This window comes from Molothrus aeneus, chromosome 4 (assembly GCF_037042795.1).
Source record: "Molothrus aeneus isolate 106 chromosome 4, BPBGC_Maene_1.0, whole genome shotgun sequence".
Lineage (NCBI taxonomy): Eukaryota > Metazoa > Chordata > Aves > Passeriformes > Icteridae > Molothrus > Molothrus aeneus.
Window position 1 is genome coordinate 66,257,907 of NC_089649.1, and position 19,155 is coordinate 66,277,061.

The window sequence follows — 19,155 nt, forward strand, 5'->3', positions numbered from 1 at the left end:
AGAGCCTCACTGAAATTCTTCATTAGTGCACAAAACCAAAATTGATCCAGAGGCTGAGACTCTTGATGTGCTCCAAACCCCTCAAATATAAACTTAGTGTGGGTTTTTTTTTTTCACTTCTCTCCTTTCAGCATTTACTTAAGAATTTACTTTTGCATAATAGCTTGCCTAGCAGGTTTTTGTTTTTGAGAATCTTACTCTTCATACTTGTTTTAAGGATACTTTCCTGAATAAAAACATGGACTTGAAGGTTTCAGGAATTTCTAAGTGTACTGTCCTGAAGTGCTCAATGCACAGGCCATTGTGTTAAACATTTAATATTATTTTGGTTGTGTAACTCTTGTAACTTGAGCCTGTGTTACTATAGAACCAAAAACTTTTTTTAGTTGAATTTCCAAGGCTTGTTAAAATTGCATGTCCCAGAGCAATAAGCTTGCTTTTTTCAATTTTGAAAAGCTCACATAGTTGGCACAGTAAAGTGTGTTTTCAGGGCATGCAAGTGTGCAGTTGGGTTGGTAAATGGCCCTTAAGCTTGTTAAATAGAAGTACTTTGTCAGGTGAATAGGAGTGTAATAATGGAATTTATTATGAACAGAAATACTTAACTTTGCAGTGGAGTGTGTTTCACTTCCAGACTCACCTCAGACTTATAACTAATGTATATAAATGCTCCATGTCGAAAAATACTATTCTCTGGTATTGATATTCTAAAAGAACTGAATTCTTTCTGCTCTCCTTGGGAGAGGACACCTCGTGGAGAGTTTGGATAACCAAGAAGAAATGAGAATTTTCTGTATTTTCTGTCACTGAGCCTAAGGTCCTTTAACAGTGGAAAGCATGGACCTGAGTAGTTAGGTGGTCATTAATAACCTTGAATAGCTTCAGTATACTGGAAAGAACTTAATTGATTCCCATCTTTTGAGACACCACTAAGCTCTTGGACATCCAAACTGTCTGGTTGTTTTCATATCCTGTGGACAGAACCCTAGTTCAAATTCAGTTTATTTTACCTCTGTTCTGTGGTGGTTGAGCTCTGCAGGAGGTGTCCTCTCCCTGCAAGAGTGGGCAGCAGAAAGAATTCAGTTTTAAGAGAAATGAGTCCTCAAGTCTATGGGGTGCCTGCATGTCAAGCATAGTGGTTTTTTGCATCTTGTAGTGATACAGTCTGATTCAAAAATAATTAGATTAAACTTTAGGCTGTGGTTAATCTGGTAAATGTTATTATCTGTTTGATGGAGGAAGGAGGAGTCCTTTGTAATGCATACTTGTAATACCTGAAGTGTGTATCCACTTCTTAAATCTTAACAACTAGAGTGGGATTCCCACCTTTAGCTCGAGTGAAGTGTAGCATAGACTGGTTCAGATGGCCTGCAGACATTGGCAAGGGACACAAGCCAGTGTGTCCTTGTGTAAATACAGCCATTCTAGAAAATGGTGAACTCTTGGATATTGCCAGGGAATTTTGTGTACCTGTCAGGATAAAATGTTTCTACTAGGAGGAACAAGGGTGTTACTACTCCAAATCAGGAGGAGTTAACACTGAATAAGTTAATGTTGGTGACCTTGCAGGTTAGTATTGATGTGTTTATTCTGACTAGTGTGAGGAGACAAAGATTTGTTTGTGGCTGCTTACAGGGCACATACACAATTCATTTATATATTAAAAGGCCTTTCTGTAACTTTTTTCACTGTGCTCTGCCATTGGAGGCCTTGACATGGAAACATGTTGCTGAATAATGATCATCATGAGGACTGAAGTAATACTGTTCAAAATGCTAAGTAGTGGTAACAAACTTACTGAGGTTTAAAAAATACATGTATTGTATGACTTTTTTTAAAAAGTCACATTTTGTTCAAACTACCTCAGTGCTTTTGGAGCATTATTTTAAAATTAGAAGTTCAAGATTTGTAAGATCAGACTTTGCTTATAGGTTATTAGCTACTTAAGTAGGGTAAAATACAAATCTAATGGTTCCTGGTTTTTGCCAATATATAATTTGAAACAGTTAGAACCAGCTGTAGATCAATTTCACATAGGCTTGATATGCAAGAATATTGACTGAGAGAGGGTTTCAGTGTTGGAGTTGTGGATCCAGTTGCTCAGATCCCTTAGTCACTGGGATGGAGGGGAGAGATCCCTGAATGGATTAGGATAGAAATGGAGTTTGTACAGATTCTTCTGGCTTGCCACAGTTCCTTTCACTGGCACACAGCCACCTCTCAAATGGGTATGGACTTGAGAGTTAATCACCAAGCCTTTTCTTTGTGGTCACTGATTTTTAAGGACAGATAACTGTTGCCTTTCCAGAGCCATCTGGTGTGGAAGGGAAGGGTGGATGGGCAGATCCTGGTGAGCCTGATCCTGGATCTTTTTGCCATCATCTTCTCCAGCTGCTTTCTGAGACTGATTCATCTGTCCCTATAGTACTGTCTGAATGCAGAATCATACTAAATATGCATATGTAGTAGCAAATAAGGTGTCAGCTCTGTAAAAGGAATCAGGGAGGTTACACCTTCCAAATCTTCACAAAAGGGTCTGTGTGCAAGCAAGCATCCTTGCCCCCATGAAAGTCGGATGCTTTGCTGTAAGGCTTGCAACAAGCTGCATTTTTGAAGATTTCCAGATCCTCTGATTATATTCCTGATTAATCACCAGTATTAGTTTGCTCTCATGTTGTAATATAGTTGCAGGTTATGCAACAGCCTTAGAGAATTGAACTACAAGTTGTAATCTTAGTTTTTACTCTTAAACATACTTGGCAATAAATCTTAAATTTATTGCGACAGTTACTGTATGTGCTGGCTTTTGTCCATGTGCTTTGTGTGGCCGCTCAAAGTGCTGCAGACTGATTCTGTCCTTGGAATGGCTTTTATTGAGCTCTCCCAGCTGAGGCAGACTGTTCTTTGAGAGGTGTCCTCTCCAAGCAGCACTGGTTTGGAGCTTTTTTCCCCTGGAGAGGGACAGAGCACTTGTCACAGAGTGGGGAGCTTTGGCAGATGGGGCACAGTGGTTGCTGCTGGGGCTTGTGGAGATGCTTCTCAGCAGGAGCAGACTTCACCATCCTGGCTCTGATCCTGGGAATGGCCTCTCCATGTGTTCTGCTGCCAAGGAGCCTTTCCATGTACCTGGCAGTGTGCTGTACTGGCTGTTAGGAGTGCTGTGTCCTGTTTCCTCCACTGGGGGGGAAAAAAAGGCAGTGAAGTGGAAGGAAACATCCCAGGGGCTGCTGGGTGGGCAGCACTGTTGTATTTCCTTCACACTGAAATTATTGTTGCATAATGCCAGTGCCAAGTGAATGTTCTATTAATAATACTGATTGCTTGAAGTTTCAAAGCCCTCAAGACTTCGTTGGAACCCATTAAAGTGGCTGCATGTTTCTGTTGTGCATTTGTAGAATTTAATTTTGACCTGTGTACTACATGCTGGGAATTTTTTTGGTTTTCTGCTGCACACAGTCTGCTTCCTAGGAATGCCTGACCTGTGCTGCAAGGCCTAGGAAACCAGCTTGCAACCCTTAATGCTGCTGCCGTTTGTAACAAAAAAGAACCCTATGAGCTCATATTTTACATGAGTTTTCTGCCTGGCTCTACAGGAAAATTTCTTAATCTGACAAAACAGCAAAACTTTTGAATATCTGTGCTGCTGTTTGGATAAAAACAAAACTTTTATGAGCCAAGAGATTAAGATGAATATATTGCTGCTATCAAGTGCATTTCTGAGAATTTAATCTGCATGAAGTACCCAAAGCCTTGCTTCTCTCAGAGTTCAAGGAACCAGCAATCCCTTCATTCTGTCCCTTGTCATGCTGCAGAGGCCCCCAGTGTTGTGTCACATGCTAAAAGCAGAATATCAATGTAAACTCAAAAAGGTAATATGAGGTTGGGGGGAGTTTTTGAGTGGGTAACAGCTGCAGCTTGAAACTCATCTCTGAAACAAGGTGCTTGCAGCAGCTGCTTATGATTTCTCTCCCCTTCTAACAGCAGCCTGGCCTGGCAGAATGTACTTGTGACCAAAAGAAAAAAAATCTATGTGTTTAATGAGGGTGAAACTTGGCAACCACGTCCCAGAAAAGCACTGCCAGGAGTTGTGAACCACTTTTCAGATGGCTTAATGCAGTTAATGATCAGTTGTTTCTTTGCAGATAGTAACCTCCTTTGTGTGAAACACATTGCCCCTTACATTAAAAAAATCTGCTCTCTTCTGTGAAGACAACATATATAGTGTTACATCAGCCCAAGACTGTCCTTAGTCAGCAGGTTTGATTTCCAGAACATGATTAGGAGGATTGCTGCACAGTAAATATTCTGAGTGATCCTAACTCGTGTTTCAGTTTAGACTCCGTGGATTCTTTTAAATGGGCAAGGAAGAGAGAGCTGGATAAAAGTATGCTCTTGCCCAAGCAAGGGAACAAGCTAGAAAAACAGATGGTGCTAAAAATAGTTTATTACTAAGGTCTAAATATGGCTCTGTGATCCCCCCCTCTTATAAATAATGCAGCTATAAATCCTGCTAGGTATCAATAAGTATTGAATTAACTCCAAACTGCTGAGTGTTACAGAACCTTTTGGCAGCTTTCCAAGCTTGGTGTTGCCCTTCATTCTGAGGATCAACATTTAATTCCTTAACAGGGGAAACCTGAAGAATTCATCCTCTTTGAATGGAAACATAGACACAGGGAGCTTGAATGAGTGGCTCCAGGCTCAGGCATCCCATTGCAGTGGAAGGGGAGCTGTGCTTGATGAGTTTCTGCTAGGTCACAGCCAGGATGAATCTCCTCCTTTCTTTTCTGCAACGCATGAACAATCAAAGGCTCCTTTTTTATCTATTGTTGCCATGGAGGGCGTCCATTTAAAGTTCAAATTCCAGCAGGCTTGGGAAGAAGGAAAGGAGATAGGAGTAGGCTGGGCTGGGAGATGATAGGCAAGCATCAAAAGTGAGTTGAAGACAAGCCAGCACTTTGTCCTGTGACAGGACAGACCAGGCTGGGGGTACTTGGTTTTGAATGGATGCCTGGAAGTTTTTGGGAGCAGTGAATGAAACGCTGCTGAGGTGGCAGGCACAGAGAGCATCTGGCGTTTTGCTTTCTTTGCCTCGGCACAGTGGCTCACAATGTGAAATTAGGCCCAAAATGGCATTTAATGAAGTGAGCCCTTGTGCTGGAGGTTCCCTGTGCTCTGACAGAGAGGGAGCATAAGCCCCGAGCAGAGTGAAGAAAAGGAAATCTCATTAAGGATGGAAGTTTCCCCCCTCTTTTGTGAATGGATTCTGTAACAAATATCTTGCAGATCCCCAGAGCTGCTCATCACTGAGCTGCTTTGCCATACCTGCAGCCAGCTCTGCATGGATCTTTAATGGTACTTTCCTGTAAGTAACATGCTGAGAAGAAGAGGAGGCAGCTCAGTATCTGCTGCAGAGTTGCTTTTCCTTTTTTGCAAGTTCCTGTGTGTACAATAAGTATTTGTTGCTGAAAGAGCTAATGAGTACCAGACCAGCTGCATTTGACATTATGAGAAAAGAAAGGGGCCATCTATTGACTCCCATGCCAGGTTTCAGCCAGCAGTGGACATTTCATTTTTAATTATTACTTATCCCATCAGAAAATTGGATTATGCTAAAATTATTGGTGATGTTGTTTGGAAAACAATGCAATACTGAGTTAAGAGCCATGGTTCAGTGTTAAATATAGGGTGCTTACAGTTAATGTGCCTAAGCTGCACCAGAGGGTTTAAAGAGAGGTGAGAGCACTTTTCTCAGGTTTTACCATCTGGGTTTTGGCAGGTGGCAGAGGATTAAGTTATTTTTTTCCCCATGCTCTAAATTGCAAGAGATGATGGCTAGCAGAAGTGTTGAGTAGTGTTTCATCATCGATACAGGAACTTTTCCCAGATTTTTTGGCAACAATGAAATCCCAGTGCAATTTCTAAAGTTTATTAGAAAAAGAAGTTGTACATCTTTGAATTTAAGTCAGGGTAATTCAGGGAGAGGGCTCTTTAAATAGTCAGTATTTTTATCATAACATGTTAATCAAATTAATAGATTAGTACATTTTTGTGGTACTTGAATATAAGGACTTAACTCTGAAACTAGACTCTGTTCTTCCATACTCTGTTATCTGTTGTGAAGCTTCCCTTGCTTTTTGACAGTCACTTTCTGATTTGATGCATCATCATCTAAAAGAGACCTTAAACCAAGTTGATTCATCTGAGGCTTTTCTCTGCAGAGGAGTTTCTTAAAATCACTTGGAAAAGTCTTAAACTTAACTGTCACTTGGTCTTTTGTTAGGCTTGCATTGCACTGATCAGTTCTTGCTGCATGTATGCACTGGTGCCTAGGTGTGATAAAAGCAGAACAGATATCTCAAACCTGTGAAAATGAACTGATGGGAATTTCTCTACATCATTTAGTGATGTCATCTTTTCCATTAGGATGGGAAATATTGACTTGTTTACATGTTTTTTTCAAGTACATAAAAATTGAAGTTTGTTCTGTTCTTAAGTTGCTGTTAGATGCAACTTCTAATGGGATATAGTTAATAAGGAGATGTTTTCTGCATAAGTGATCTGGGAGGTGATGGTTTAGTGTTAAGGTGAGCTGCAGATAATCTAATAGCTCATCTGTTTCTGTATTTGAAAGTACTCATTTATTTTTATTCTGATGACATGTGCTTTGCAATAAAACTTAAGTATTATCAGAAAAGGAGTTTTAAATAGATGAGACTTCTGATGAGTTTCCTGATTCCAGTTTTCATTGTATTAGTAACCATGTGACTAACACTCAAAAGGAATGCTAGGAAGTTTGCAAGCTGGGGTAGCATAAACAGATCCTCATCTTTAAAACAAAGCACATGTAGTAATTGAATGTACAGGTTTTTTGAATGTTGCAGCTTTTTCATGCAAACTCTGGGTTTACTACACAACAGAGGAAAACTGAGGCCATGCAGTGAGAGCTTGAGCTCAGTTTTAGTGTTACCTCGGTGTGTTGGGAATGTGAGTGTTGATTCTGCCTTACACAAGTTGTTTGCTTTGCTTCTCCTCTGACTTGGCATGATGTGTTTTAAAACATGTATTGCACTGAAGGATAAAGGACCACATATATGGTTTCCTGAGTTTACAAAAAAACATACTGAGCATCAACTGCTGACATGTTGTCAGCTTTGCTATTTGAACCAATAAACAACTTGACTGAATTTTATTTAGCAAATAGAAGTTTTGGTACAAGCTGACTAAGTATTAAAAATATATAGCAGTCTTGTCACTTAATATCAAGATCACTTCCTGAACCATATTATTTCAAAAGTTCAAATAGTCCAGAATCAGATACTGAGCTAGAAAAATGCAGTCCTTGCACCGTTCACCTTCAATCCCTGGCACTAATTCTTAAACTCATTGTGTTCAATTTAACTTGTCTCTGGAAATAATTAGTGGTAAAGGTCCACCTACAGTTTGAATTAATACTCCTGGAAGAATTTACTGTGAAATTGTGGGTTTTGCATTGAGCTGAGCAAAAGATTCATAGCAGCACTTGTGCTTTGTCTGTGTGTCTGTGCCCGTGTGTCCCTCTGTGCACTTGCATAGCAAGATCTTAGGGCTTTGTTTTGGACAAGTATTTCTGTTGTGAAAAATTGGTTGAAGAAGGGGGAACTGTTTCCAAGCTGATGGGGTAGTTTTCCCTTTTTTTTCTCCATCCCTCTGCCCTGGCAGAAGTGAACTTTATGGCCCAATTATGGAATCCCTTAAAATGCTAGTTATGATGGAGCTCCAGCATAACGCAATAATATAGGTGAGTCTGACATCTGTCAGTAACTAATGAGGGCAGCATTGCAATCAGGATTTGGGGTTTACTTCTCTAATTTCTCCTAAGTTTGACCCATCACATCAACTTAATATTGGACCTGAGGAGAAAAATGAAATGAAAAGGTAACATGTAGGAATTTGAAGAGAAGTTGGTACATGGATGTACACTGCATCAATTGGTGCATATGTGATTCAGTTGTTAAAGTAATTGTTTGCAGCTCATAACAAAGTCATGAAGGAATAAGACCTTGGCTAAACTTCTCAGGAATAGAACTTCTCTATAAAAATAGATGACACATAAATGGCAGGAAATGAAGCCAATATGGTCATGTTTTGAAGCCACAAGGGTCAAATCCTGTCCTGTGTTACTCCAGTGCATAATCAGTCAACTTAAACCTTGTTACTTGAGAGCAGATTCTGGCATGGCAAAGCAAACTTTGAAATGTCACTTTTTATTTGGAGTTTTGTGGAAGCACAGGTAGAGCTTTTTCTCTTGTCTAAATGTGCCTAGTTAGAAACTGAGAAACTTATTAAAACTCCTGGGGTTGGAGGTAACTTTTTTGTTTATGTTGTTTCAGAGTTGATTGTAGTCTGTTAATTCTTCTGTCAGAGGAATAATACATCAGAAGGCTTTGACTACCCAGGGTGGTCTTTGTTTTTGGATCCTGAATGCTGAACACTGAGAGACGGTACTGCAAGCAATCAGAGTCTTGTAAAGCAGTTTTCTTGTGCTGCTCCTTTTGTGCCTGTGTTTCTGTTTGGGGATGTGTGTGTAGCTCATGTTAATGATGTGTCTGTGTGCCTTCTTATTTCCCAGTCTGAAATGTGGAAAAATAGATGCATCTTTCACCTGTATTAATTAGGTTTGGTTTAACTAAGTCTTCATAAAATTATTTTATCATATTACTACAGAAGATGGTAATACACAGTTTGCTTCTTGCTTCTGCAGCCTGTTTTCTTTCTGAAAGGAAAGGTAATAGTTCTTGAATAGGAAATGAGGGAACAACTCTGGCAAAGCATGAATCACTTCTGCTGGGAGAGAGCATGTGCTTACATTGTTTCCCTCTGTGTCCTTCTCCTACAAAACCAGATGTGTTTATCATCCCTGTATGCACACAAGTGGTGCAGCTGTTTGTTCATCACACCATTGCTCATTAGTGCTGTTGGCTGATTGGATTTGCTAGACCAAAGCCTTTTGAGCTTATGCAGCTCAAGCACAGTAGAGGCCCAGTTCCATATTATCCAGCTCTTCAGTCTGTCCATAAATTCACTATCTATAATAGAGATGTGCTTAGGGTCAAGCACTGAGTAGTAAAAATCTGGGTAAAGGTGTGCAAAGACAGTGGTTTACCTTAAGGCAGAAGAATTTCTGTGGTACTGCAGAGACCCCTGACAGCAGCTCTTGCTGGAGCAAGAACCCCTCATCCAGGCCCTTTCCCTGCTCTTTCAGTGCCCTTTGGAATAACTTTTTTTTTTCCTGTGTTGCTTCTTTGCTTTTGAAGAAAGCTCTGTTTTAATGCATGGGTGCATTTCAGATGAGCACTGCTGCTGTATCCAGGAATTGTCCTATTTGGCTTAAACCTCCTCCTCCCTGGCCCAAGCCTTGTGCTGTGTTAGGCAGCTGAACAAAGCAATGCCCCTGTGTTCCACTTTGGCACTGTATTGATTATTGGTCACTTCAGAAGAGTTAAATCCTCTGTGTGAGCCCCCTGTGTTGGAGCTAATGGCATAATTCATAGCATCTGTAGGTGCCTGCTGGACTGGGCCTAAGAATAGCTGAAACTTTCTCTGCTTAATTACATGCAGGTGAAATAGGTAGGCCTGATGTTTGTAGAGCACAATTCCACATTCTTACAATAAAAGCTTGCATGATTTATACTCAGACAGGGAAGGTAAAAGGTTGCAGTTCACAAATCCACTGAATTAGAAAATCTAACATCTTGATTAAAACTCCATACTGTAAACTTTTAAAAATGTGGTTTAATGTTGGTTTGGGCTTTATAAAAGGGAGAACTGCTATATATGTTCACTCTCTCCATGTTAGCAGTAGTGTTGAATCATATTCTTGACTGTATTACATTAAGTACTGCATTAACTTGCTTAGCTTTCAATTTGTCTTTAAAAGCAAACAAAAGTTAACCCCTGAGATGAATGGTCCTGAACTTGTAGAAGCTGCTAAACCCCAGCACAGCTTCCTGCACTAAATTGCCCCATCTGACCAAAATTTAATTTTTAAAGGAATAACTACGAAATTACAGTAGTAGTTTGGCTGCTTAAATTCAGTTTTTAAACAATTTTAGGCTGACAAACTAATCTGCTTAAATTCCTTAGTTTCTTATGTTACTTGATGTTGAGACTTCCCTGAGTGCATGTAAGCCATGAGTGGGGTGAGCTGATAGCTCTGAGGGGGGCTGGGGATGCTCTCAGTTGTTCAGATCATCTTTGCAAACCACTAAAAGGAAAAGATGCTTTGTTTGAGGGGATATTTAGAGTGTGAAATTTACTATTGTATGTGCAGTGCCCATGATGGATGATTTTTAGGTCTGAGTTTGGGGCAGGGGGCAGTAGCTATTTGGGTTGAACTCAGTCCATGCTGTTGGTAATTCCTGATTTATTTGGGATCTCCCATGCCTCCAACTTGGCTGTTTGGATTGTGGTGTGATAGCAGTGATGTTAACTGGGTCCTACAAGTTTCCTGGCTAGGTGAGTAGGCTGCTTCACAGCTCTGAGGGCTGCAGTGCCTGAGTTTGAGATCCCCTCACCAGTGCTGGGCACCCTGTGTGGATGCAGTGAGGTTCAGTCAGGGAACTGCACCCTGATTTCCCCTCCTGTCCCCCTGGCTTTGTGCATTTTATCATTTTTCACTTGGAGGCTTTAACTCTTCCAGTGGTTTCTCTCAGTTTACAGAATGAACAGCCTTGTATTCTGGCATATCTGAGCATAATTATGTACATTCAGCATTTCACTTAAATATTTCTTTCAGACATACAATTTTTTTCAACTAATAGCACTAAATAGAAAGCCAAATTAAATCACAGGTTCTTGCAGCTTATAAACAAAACTTATAAGAATATCTAGGCCAATAAATAGATCAACTTTCATGGTAGACTACACCAGAAAACTGCACACTTAAATCTAGAACAGTCTGGCTAGTGGGAGATGAAAGCCTGTTACATCATGATGCTGTTTAGCATCTGATGTGAAATGAGTTGATGGCAGTTTCCTTCCCTCCCTGGGCACCTACATCTAAAAAAATTGAAATCATCTTTGAAGATACAGCAGAGACAAAGCACTGAACAGTTGTCATTTCAAGTCACAGCCATATTGCTGTGTATTACTGTCAGCTTGTACCGAGTTTTAACTGGGTCTTTGGCATTGTAAATAGAGTTTTACCTTATTTGACTACAAGAATTGCAGCAGTAATTCTTTCTCTGCTGTAAGGAATGGTTATTATAGTTCAGTGTCTATTTACATGGCAGAATGTTAGAGGCTGTTTGCTCTTTCTCATTCATATCCAGTATTCCAGTTTTTTTCTGATTACTAGCTATAGATGATGACATAAACATGACATTTTTAATATATAAAAGTACATGTCAAATTTCCAGGAAAATGAGGGATAACTGCAGATTTAAAACAAAGAGAACAGCATCTTTGGTTCCCAAATCAGTTTGAACTTGATTTTGCCCATGAAGGTGTCAGGAATTTTCTTGGGATTTGATGGCTTCCACATAATACATAAATAAGTACATAAGAAATGGTTTTGTTCACTACTTGTTTTTTAACCTGGTACAAGAAAAATAATTATGGGTCTTTTGATTTACTTCAAATGCACAACTTAAAAATCTGCAGTGGTTTTGGTCCTGAAGTATTTTCCTAGACACTTGAATTATAAAATCTAATTTATTTCTACACCTTTTAATTTCTTGTTTGAACAGGGGGAGATTCTTTCCCACTTAGGGGTTTAACTTGTAGTGCATTAGCAAGCCTCAAGCACATGACATCATGGAGAATACTATATTGTTTTCTTCCTGTCAGCACCACTTTGTACCAGTGAAGCAGCATTTCTACTCAGCTGCATGTTTCTTGAATGCTAAGGTTATCTGCAAACACTGGAGTGTTCACAAAATGCTCAGTGCAATTCAAGACAGAAAAGTCAGAGTCAAATGTCAAGAGATTTATTCTACAGAAAGATTATTAGTTTGTTACACAAACACAGCATTTTTATTACTGTTTTTCACTTCATGCATAGTAGAAGATGCAGGGATTAGGACCGTGGTGGGATATTTTTTAATCTGTACAACAAGTTGACATTTCTAATTGTTTACAGTAGACACTGTAGATATCTCCAGCTTGAATTGTCACAGGTGAAGGTACTAATGTAATTAGGTGCTTGAAGTGCAAATTCAGTTTACAGGAGGGAGGGACACCCTGCACATCTGTGTGTGTTGGCTGTGATGTCAGCCAGGTGATGGTTTGTTCTGTGTGATTGAGCCCTGCTCAGCACCAGGCTTTTGTGTCAGTTCTGACAAAGTCCTTCCTTAAGCCTCCCCCTTAACTTCACTGAATGGAATCTCTTCAAAAACAAATTTGTTCCATGGTTGGGTTTTGTTGCTGCTGAGACTCAGCTGTGACCTCTTTGGGGACAGGTTGGTCTGAGACACAAATGCATTGTGCTGTTTGTGGTGCTTCTGATCTGAAGTTTAGCTATGAGTTACCATCAGTAAAGGCATTTTTGGAGCCAGTCTCACTAATCTACAGGAAACCCAATTCAAGGAAGTGAAGTGAGGACCCATGAAGCTCTGCAAGGGAGAAGTGCAGCCCATCTGACTTGCCCCTTCTCCATCAAGTGGCTAGATACAGGGAAGGAACAAAAAAGCCACATGTTGCTCCATGCTTGGCTTCTGCTACTTCAGTGTTTTGCTCTTGGATTAGATGCTGATACTCCAGGAAATTCCAGGATCTCCTCCTCATGAGGACCACTGCACCATCCATGTATTTCATATTACTGGTAGAGAGACCTGAACAGTCAAGAAATCCTGTGTGCTACTCTTAAAGCAGCATCTCTTGTGCCATTGCAGGCAGAAGTCTCGGGATGGGACAGGAAGCAAACCACATAACCAGTCTGATTAGTCTGATGAATTCCCTCTCTGCCTAAGCCTGTGCCTTCAGGGAGCAGCCCATCAGTGATAACTGGTGCTGAGAAAGGAATAGGATGGGCTGAGGGCTGGTGGTGGTTTCAGGCTTCCTCTGCTCCTCAGGGAGTGCCAGCTGCTGCAGCTGCACCTCTTCAGAGCAGCTGGATCTTCACCCCCACTCAAAGCCAAGGGCTGGACCTGGAGGATGATGGGGGCTTGGGGGAGAAGCATGAGAACTGCTGCTCCCATTATACACTAGGTTTTCATGCACATAAATGTCTTATTTTTTCCCCTTGACTACTGTAGCAAATGCTCTAGTTTTGTTAGTAAAACAAAAACAACCTTTTTATTGCTTCTTATATTTGGAAAGTGATGTATTATGGGTTTCTGAAGTGAAGGTTTAATAAAGAGTACAGACATTAGCTTCCTTTCAAGCTGCTCTGGGCCTTTCTTGTTTGCTTTGTATGGCAAGGGTCTAGAGAGATTTCTTTTATTTCCTTCTCCACCATTGTTTTTGGTACAAAGTTGGGGTTTTTTCCTTAATATTCAGACATTTTATCGCCTCACTTCTTTTAAAACTCTGAGGGGTTTTTTTCCCCTTTTTTCCCATCACACAAAAGAATACTTCTAGCTGATTGAGTTCTATCCATTGCCAACTGTGGACTCTTTTGTCTTGCTAGTCCAGCATCCTTTATAAAATGAGGACCATTGAGCAAGTACTCGCAGGCTCCCCACTGAGCACAATTGTTCTTGAAAGGTGTGGTACTGTACCAGTGTAGCATGGAAAGCTGCAGTTCAGAGGGCCTGAATGCATTGCAATTTCTACCTTTTGCTTTGTGAAAGGAGCTGGATTGTGCTGCGAGATAATAAATCCACCTATTTTTAGTTTGGTGAGGTTGTGACAAGTGGGTGAACAAAGAACCAGTTGAATGCACTTGCTGTTGTGTTGAAACCAGCTAAAAGTTCCCATTCAAGTGGTTTCAGCACAGCACAGCTAACAGGCAATTTTCCATTTATGTACACAAACCTTCTAGAAAGACAGCTGTGTGGTTGGATTAATTTCTTGCAGTAAACTGAATAAAAGATATTTTGAAGGGGGACTCAGGAATTCCTTTCTAAGACAGTGAAAGCAGAACTTTCAAAGCTTCTCTTTATTTGGTTCCTTTTCTTCCCAGTTTCTACTATAAGTTTAAAGAACTGAAAATATTGTCCCCTATATGGAGATAGAACATATCTTGTGTTTTTCAAAGCAGTGAGATAGACTTAGGATTAAAATATACTTAAATGTTTTTTACTTTAAAAATATACTGGTTTGCTTTTAAGCAAATAGGAGAGAAATTTGTACCTGTTAGTCATAGAAAGAAACTCAAATGTTCTCAAATGTTTCTACTTGAATAAAATGTAAGTGAGCTATATGGAAGCATTTTGAAAGCAGGAATGTATATTATACTGAAGCTGTTTTCACAGGAGAGTGAATTTGAAAATACAAATCTTTTTGATCATGCAAGATTATTTATCTTATTGGTGTTAGTCACATGCAAAATTGGATATGGGCCTTAAGCATGGCTAACAAAGACTTTGAATTCCTCCTGACAGAACTATGACTAGCAGTAATTTTTTTTTCTGAGAGCTCATCTTTGATGCAGGCCTTGGAGTTACATAAATCAGCTCCTAGATGAGGTCTGGTTTGTCCGTTCAAACAAATTAGATTATCCCTTATAGCTCTTTCTGCCTGGAAATGTATGACTTTTTAACTAACATCTAATGTGTGTTGTGAGATATTTAAGCTGTTTGAGCAGGGGAAGAGCAAAACAAACCTCTGATCAGTGGAGAAATGTTTTGCATTGGTGTGTTAAATGTGGTGCAGGCTCAGGGAATGCTGCTGCAGTGCCTTTCCTGTGGAGGGGCACCAGTGATGGGGCCACCATCCCATCCCAGTGCTGCCCATCCCACCCTCAGCCTGCCTGTGCTGTGACTGAGCTCCAGCCCTCGAGTGCTCTGCTTTGTCCTTTACCTGAACTTTCCCTCCAGTGAGTGAGCTTTCCATGCAGATTTGATGTAGGTATGTCCAAGGAACTCTGTGACCTTGCAGTGGGATTGTCTGCAAGGTGTTCCACATGTTACATCAGCCTAAGGGATCAGGCTAATCCCCTCCCCCTGGTGAGCTTTCCTTGTTTAACCAGCTGTATACAAACAAGGCTAATTCAAACTTCTTCTGAATTTGTCAAGTTTTGTTTAAAAAAATACCCAAAGATGCTAGAAGCCCCCTTATGTGGGTGCTGGTGTGCATTGGTGGAGCAGGAACCATTACATTGTTGTCTGGAAGAGCATCTGGAATACAGCATACTAGGAATGTTGCAATGTTCCCATCTCAAATAAACAAATATGAAATACTTAAGAAATGACAAATTGGGGGAGGAAGCTGGAAATGGGTGTGAAAGTTGGTCCTGTTCCCTGTGGATCTCCTTGTAATACAATGATTGCTGTCTGTGAGGCTGGAGTCACTTAACCAGTGAGAGACTGAAAATGAGTGTGACGTTATTCTGTCTTGCACCACTTCTCAGAGGAGCCCTGGCTGTTTCACCTTCCTCTCACTGGGCGCTTGCATCAGGCACAATTTGGAAGTTTTTCACTTGTTAAATTTTAAGTTCTGCTCTCTGTATATTTGGTTTTTTCTTAAATGCTCTCCCTGGATTCTAGCCAAAGATCCCTTACAGTCTGAGGAGCTCAGGCATTTTTCCTTTATCTCTGGTACAGAGGTAGAACATTTACTGAGTGTTTCTTTTCTTTTGCCATTGTACAAATAAAGATGAGTGCCCCTCTAGTTTTAATATCCTTTGAATTTAAACAGAATTGCTCCTGAGCTCCTGTTCAGACAGTACCCAGCTGAAAGACTAAGCAGGATGCTCCCAGTAGAGGCTTGGGTTTCTTCTGTTTGAGACTACCCAAATGTGCCAGTTGTCCTGGCAGTCTCTGAGGGGACGCCTGAGGGCTCATTGTCTGCAGGGGATATTAATTGTTGAGCAGGCTGCAAGGCAGCTGTCTGACCTAAATGCTGGTGTCACCAAATGCTCTGCTCTGGATTTGCCAGAAACCCAATACAGCAAACTGGGTGCGTGTCTCTCTTTCCTTATGTAGTTGACCAAGGGTAGGGTTTTGGCTCTTCCTGCATAAAAAAGAGGACTGTTTTTCTCACAGATGGGAATCTAGGCAAAATATCCATGCAAAGCCTGACTGTGTAGTAATAAATACCATTCTTCCTCTTCCTTCATGCCTCTCATTTCGAGGATTACTTTAAACACGTGGCACTCTTGAGTACATACACTCAAACCATTCAAGAATGTCAAGAATTTATTCTGTTCCTCCTGTCCAGTCATGTTTAATGTAGTCATGGTTTCTCTTTTTTTTTTTTTAATTGCAGACTTTAAAAAATTCCAAAAGTCTTTGCTCCCTTGACTATGAAGATGATGATGATGACACACAAATGAAGACAATTGTGTCATCCCCATGTGACTCAAATGATCTTATGAACATCATCACCCCTGGCTCCAGCCCGATGAAAGAGCAGCTGGATGAAGGGAGGCACCACGGGTCGTGCCAGGGTGGCTTCAAAACAAGGGATTATAAGAAAGCAGACGCGGTGTGCGAAAGCGACGAGGACACGAGCGATTGTGAGAGCACTGAAGAAGGAATCTTCCCTCTAGACTGTGGGGACTTGGACCTGGAGCAGATTGAAAACAACTGAGACTCCAAGTTGTGTGCTAGAATCAGAATTGTTCTAAATTAAAGTGATAGAGGATTACCTTTGCCATGCATAATCCATGTCCCTGAATCTCTGTATTGCCTATCTTTGGGGCTGTGTTAGAAGAAATGTTTCAGGTGGGGGAAAAACGTGAACCATTGTTACCTGTTTAGTCTATTGGTCAATATGTGGATGACAACAACAACAAAAAAAAATAGTAGGAGGTTAAATGTTATTTTGAACATTAAGGAATAATTTTGATTAAAAATTTCCTAACAAATATTTTGCATTTTTATGGCTTTTACAGTTCTGGAGAAAAAGCATCTCTATTTTGAAATGAATTTTCAGAAGGGCATTCTATAAAACTAAATCTGTCTACAGTGATTCTGGTGCGGGTCTATGTTGCTTTTGTTAAAGAGCTTAATGTGAAAAGTGAATTGCATAATGAAATTGGTAATAAACCTTCAGATAGAACTCTTAAATATCTGGTTGACAACTGGTCCAAAATATTTAACTGCCATCTTTGACAGTGTCTGGTTAAAAAACAACTTCATAACATGTACAAATGTTCTTTTCATACATTCAGGACTTTTTTGATCAAAATATGGTAGTGACCTTAAAGGTTAACATTTTTCATTATTTTACTACTTGAATTGTTTTCTAGCCTGAAGCAATGCTAATTTAGGTGGGCCAAAACTGCAAGTAGCTGCCCACCTATTTGGTCATTATGTTTTCTGTGTTTCAAAAGAATGTACAACAAGAGCACTTGAACTTTTAGACAGGGACTTTGTAATGATCAATTCCCCAGGAGGTGATCCCTTCAGCAATACTAGAAGGAAAATAGTCCTTGAATTAAATAAAATGACATTTTGCTTTGCACTTGTGTCTGTTCATGGATTTTACTGGTGAAAAATGTGGTAGCTTCTGTAATGGGCTATTTATGCATGGAATTTGGTGGAGGGGAAGGGCAGAGTTCTGGTCACCTGAAACGAAAGTGATGTCACATTTGTCTGGAGCTCTGTGAAATAACTCATGCTGGATCCCAAAAGTGTCTCAATGATTACATCCACTGGAATAATCTCAAATGTCATACTGCACTCATTGCAGACTATTGCAACACATACTTTTTAGTTCAGCTACAATAAGGAACTTCCTCAACAAGGGGGAAATTAATCTCCAAATGGTTTAATGGGGTAGGAAACTCAGATAATGGTATTTGAGTCCATCATGTTAGTGTGCTTAAATGAGCCAACTCCTACTAGAACTTGTGCCATAAAACCAAAATACAGTAACCAGTGAGCTAATGGAATATGATTAAAATATGAAAAAATATCTCGAAGATGTGTCAAAGTGTCAAGGTATGATACAGGATCCATCCATGTGATTGGGGTCAGCCTTTGATCATAAAGGGATTGTTGGCCCTTAATTACTGAACAAGTGCACATAACTCAGAATCTCACCAAAATTTTAAAATTCAGTGAGATGCTCTAAACTTTTTTATTTTACAGCTCCCACTGCAAGTGGCAATGGTCTGTGCTATTGATACTGGCATGTGTGTGTAGGGAGGTGCAAGAACACTGCAGAGACTTGCCAGGTTCTTGGTGTGTTCCTGCATATTGTGTGGGAGCAGTGAAGCCTCTCTCTGTTGATGAAAATCATTCTCCTTTTTCTAGATGAGTAAATAAAGGAGTTGCTGTTGGAGCAAAGACTTGATTTCCTTCAGAAGCTCCTGTTGGGAATGCCTCACCCTACAGGTGCTTGCTGTGGGGCAGCACAGAGCACACAGGTGCTGGCACAGACAGCCATTGGAATAATCCTGTGTGATGGAGGATCACTATTCTTGGTGCTTTTCCTCCAGAAACAGTGAGTGAGGTACAGCCAGAACCCTCATTGTAGATGGGGAAATGCTGCAGTGTGGTGATGAGACACTGTGGGTAAAGGAACGGCCCAGCTCACTCCTGGACTGCAGTTGCTGGCTGCAGAACTGCTTTTCCTCTCTCAGTACTCTTAATTGAGCAATAGAGGTAAGTAAAAGTGAATCAGCTTTAATGCAGGATTGTAGCAAAGGCCAGTGGTACAACTGGGATCACTTAAAAGCTAATTTACTTATTTGAAAGCACTAGTTAAAAGTGTAATGGCATGGAATGAGAAAGCTAATGTGGCAATCCATTTAGCTCTTCCTCCCCCAAGGAAGACAAGCTTCTGGAAGAAGTAAAAGAAGAAAATGCCTCAGAGGACACAGATAGAAGGAGGTTAAGATGTGCACTGTCAATGAAAAAATAACAAAAGCTGAAGCTATCAATAAAATGGTGATAAAGCAAAGGCAAGGGTAGACAACCAGATAATATTTGTTCTAGCTTTGAAATAAGCCTGCCTGTGGTGTTGATGAATTGCTTTTGTAGGTGTGCTGTTTTCAGTCAACACAAAGCCACATTCCTACCCCGTCCTTGGAGTAGGAAGGGGTTTCCCAAGGGAAGTTACAGA

At 40.4% G+C, this 19,155-nt stretch overlaps 1 protein-coding gene across 2 annotated transcripts in view; it reads left to right on the forward strand.

Annotated features, from left to right (window-relative positions):
• FAM53A (family with sequence similarity 53 member A) overlaps positions 1-17,550 on the forward strand; it is a 70,108-nt gene extending 52,558 nt beyond the window's left edge. For both annotated transcript variants that reach the window (XM_066549227.1, XM_066549228.1), the window contains exon 5: positions 16,351-17,550. In XM_066549227.1, the coding sequence (XP_066405324.1) occupies positions 16,351-16,674 (324 nt within the window). In that variant the 3' untranslated portion in view covers positions 16,675-17,550. The remainder of the gene's footprint in view (positions 1-16,350) is intronic.
• Positions 17,551-19,155: the final 1,605 nt, after the last annotated feature.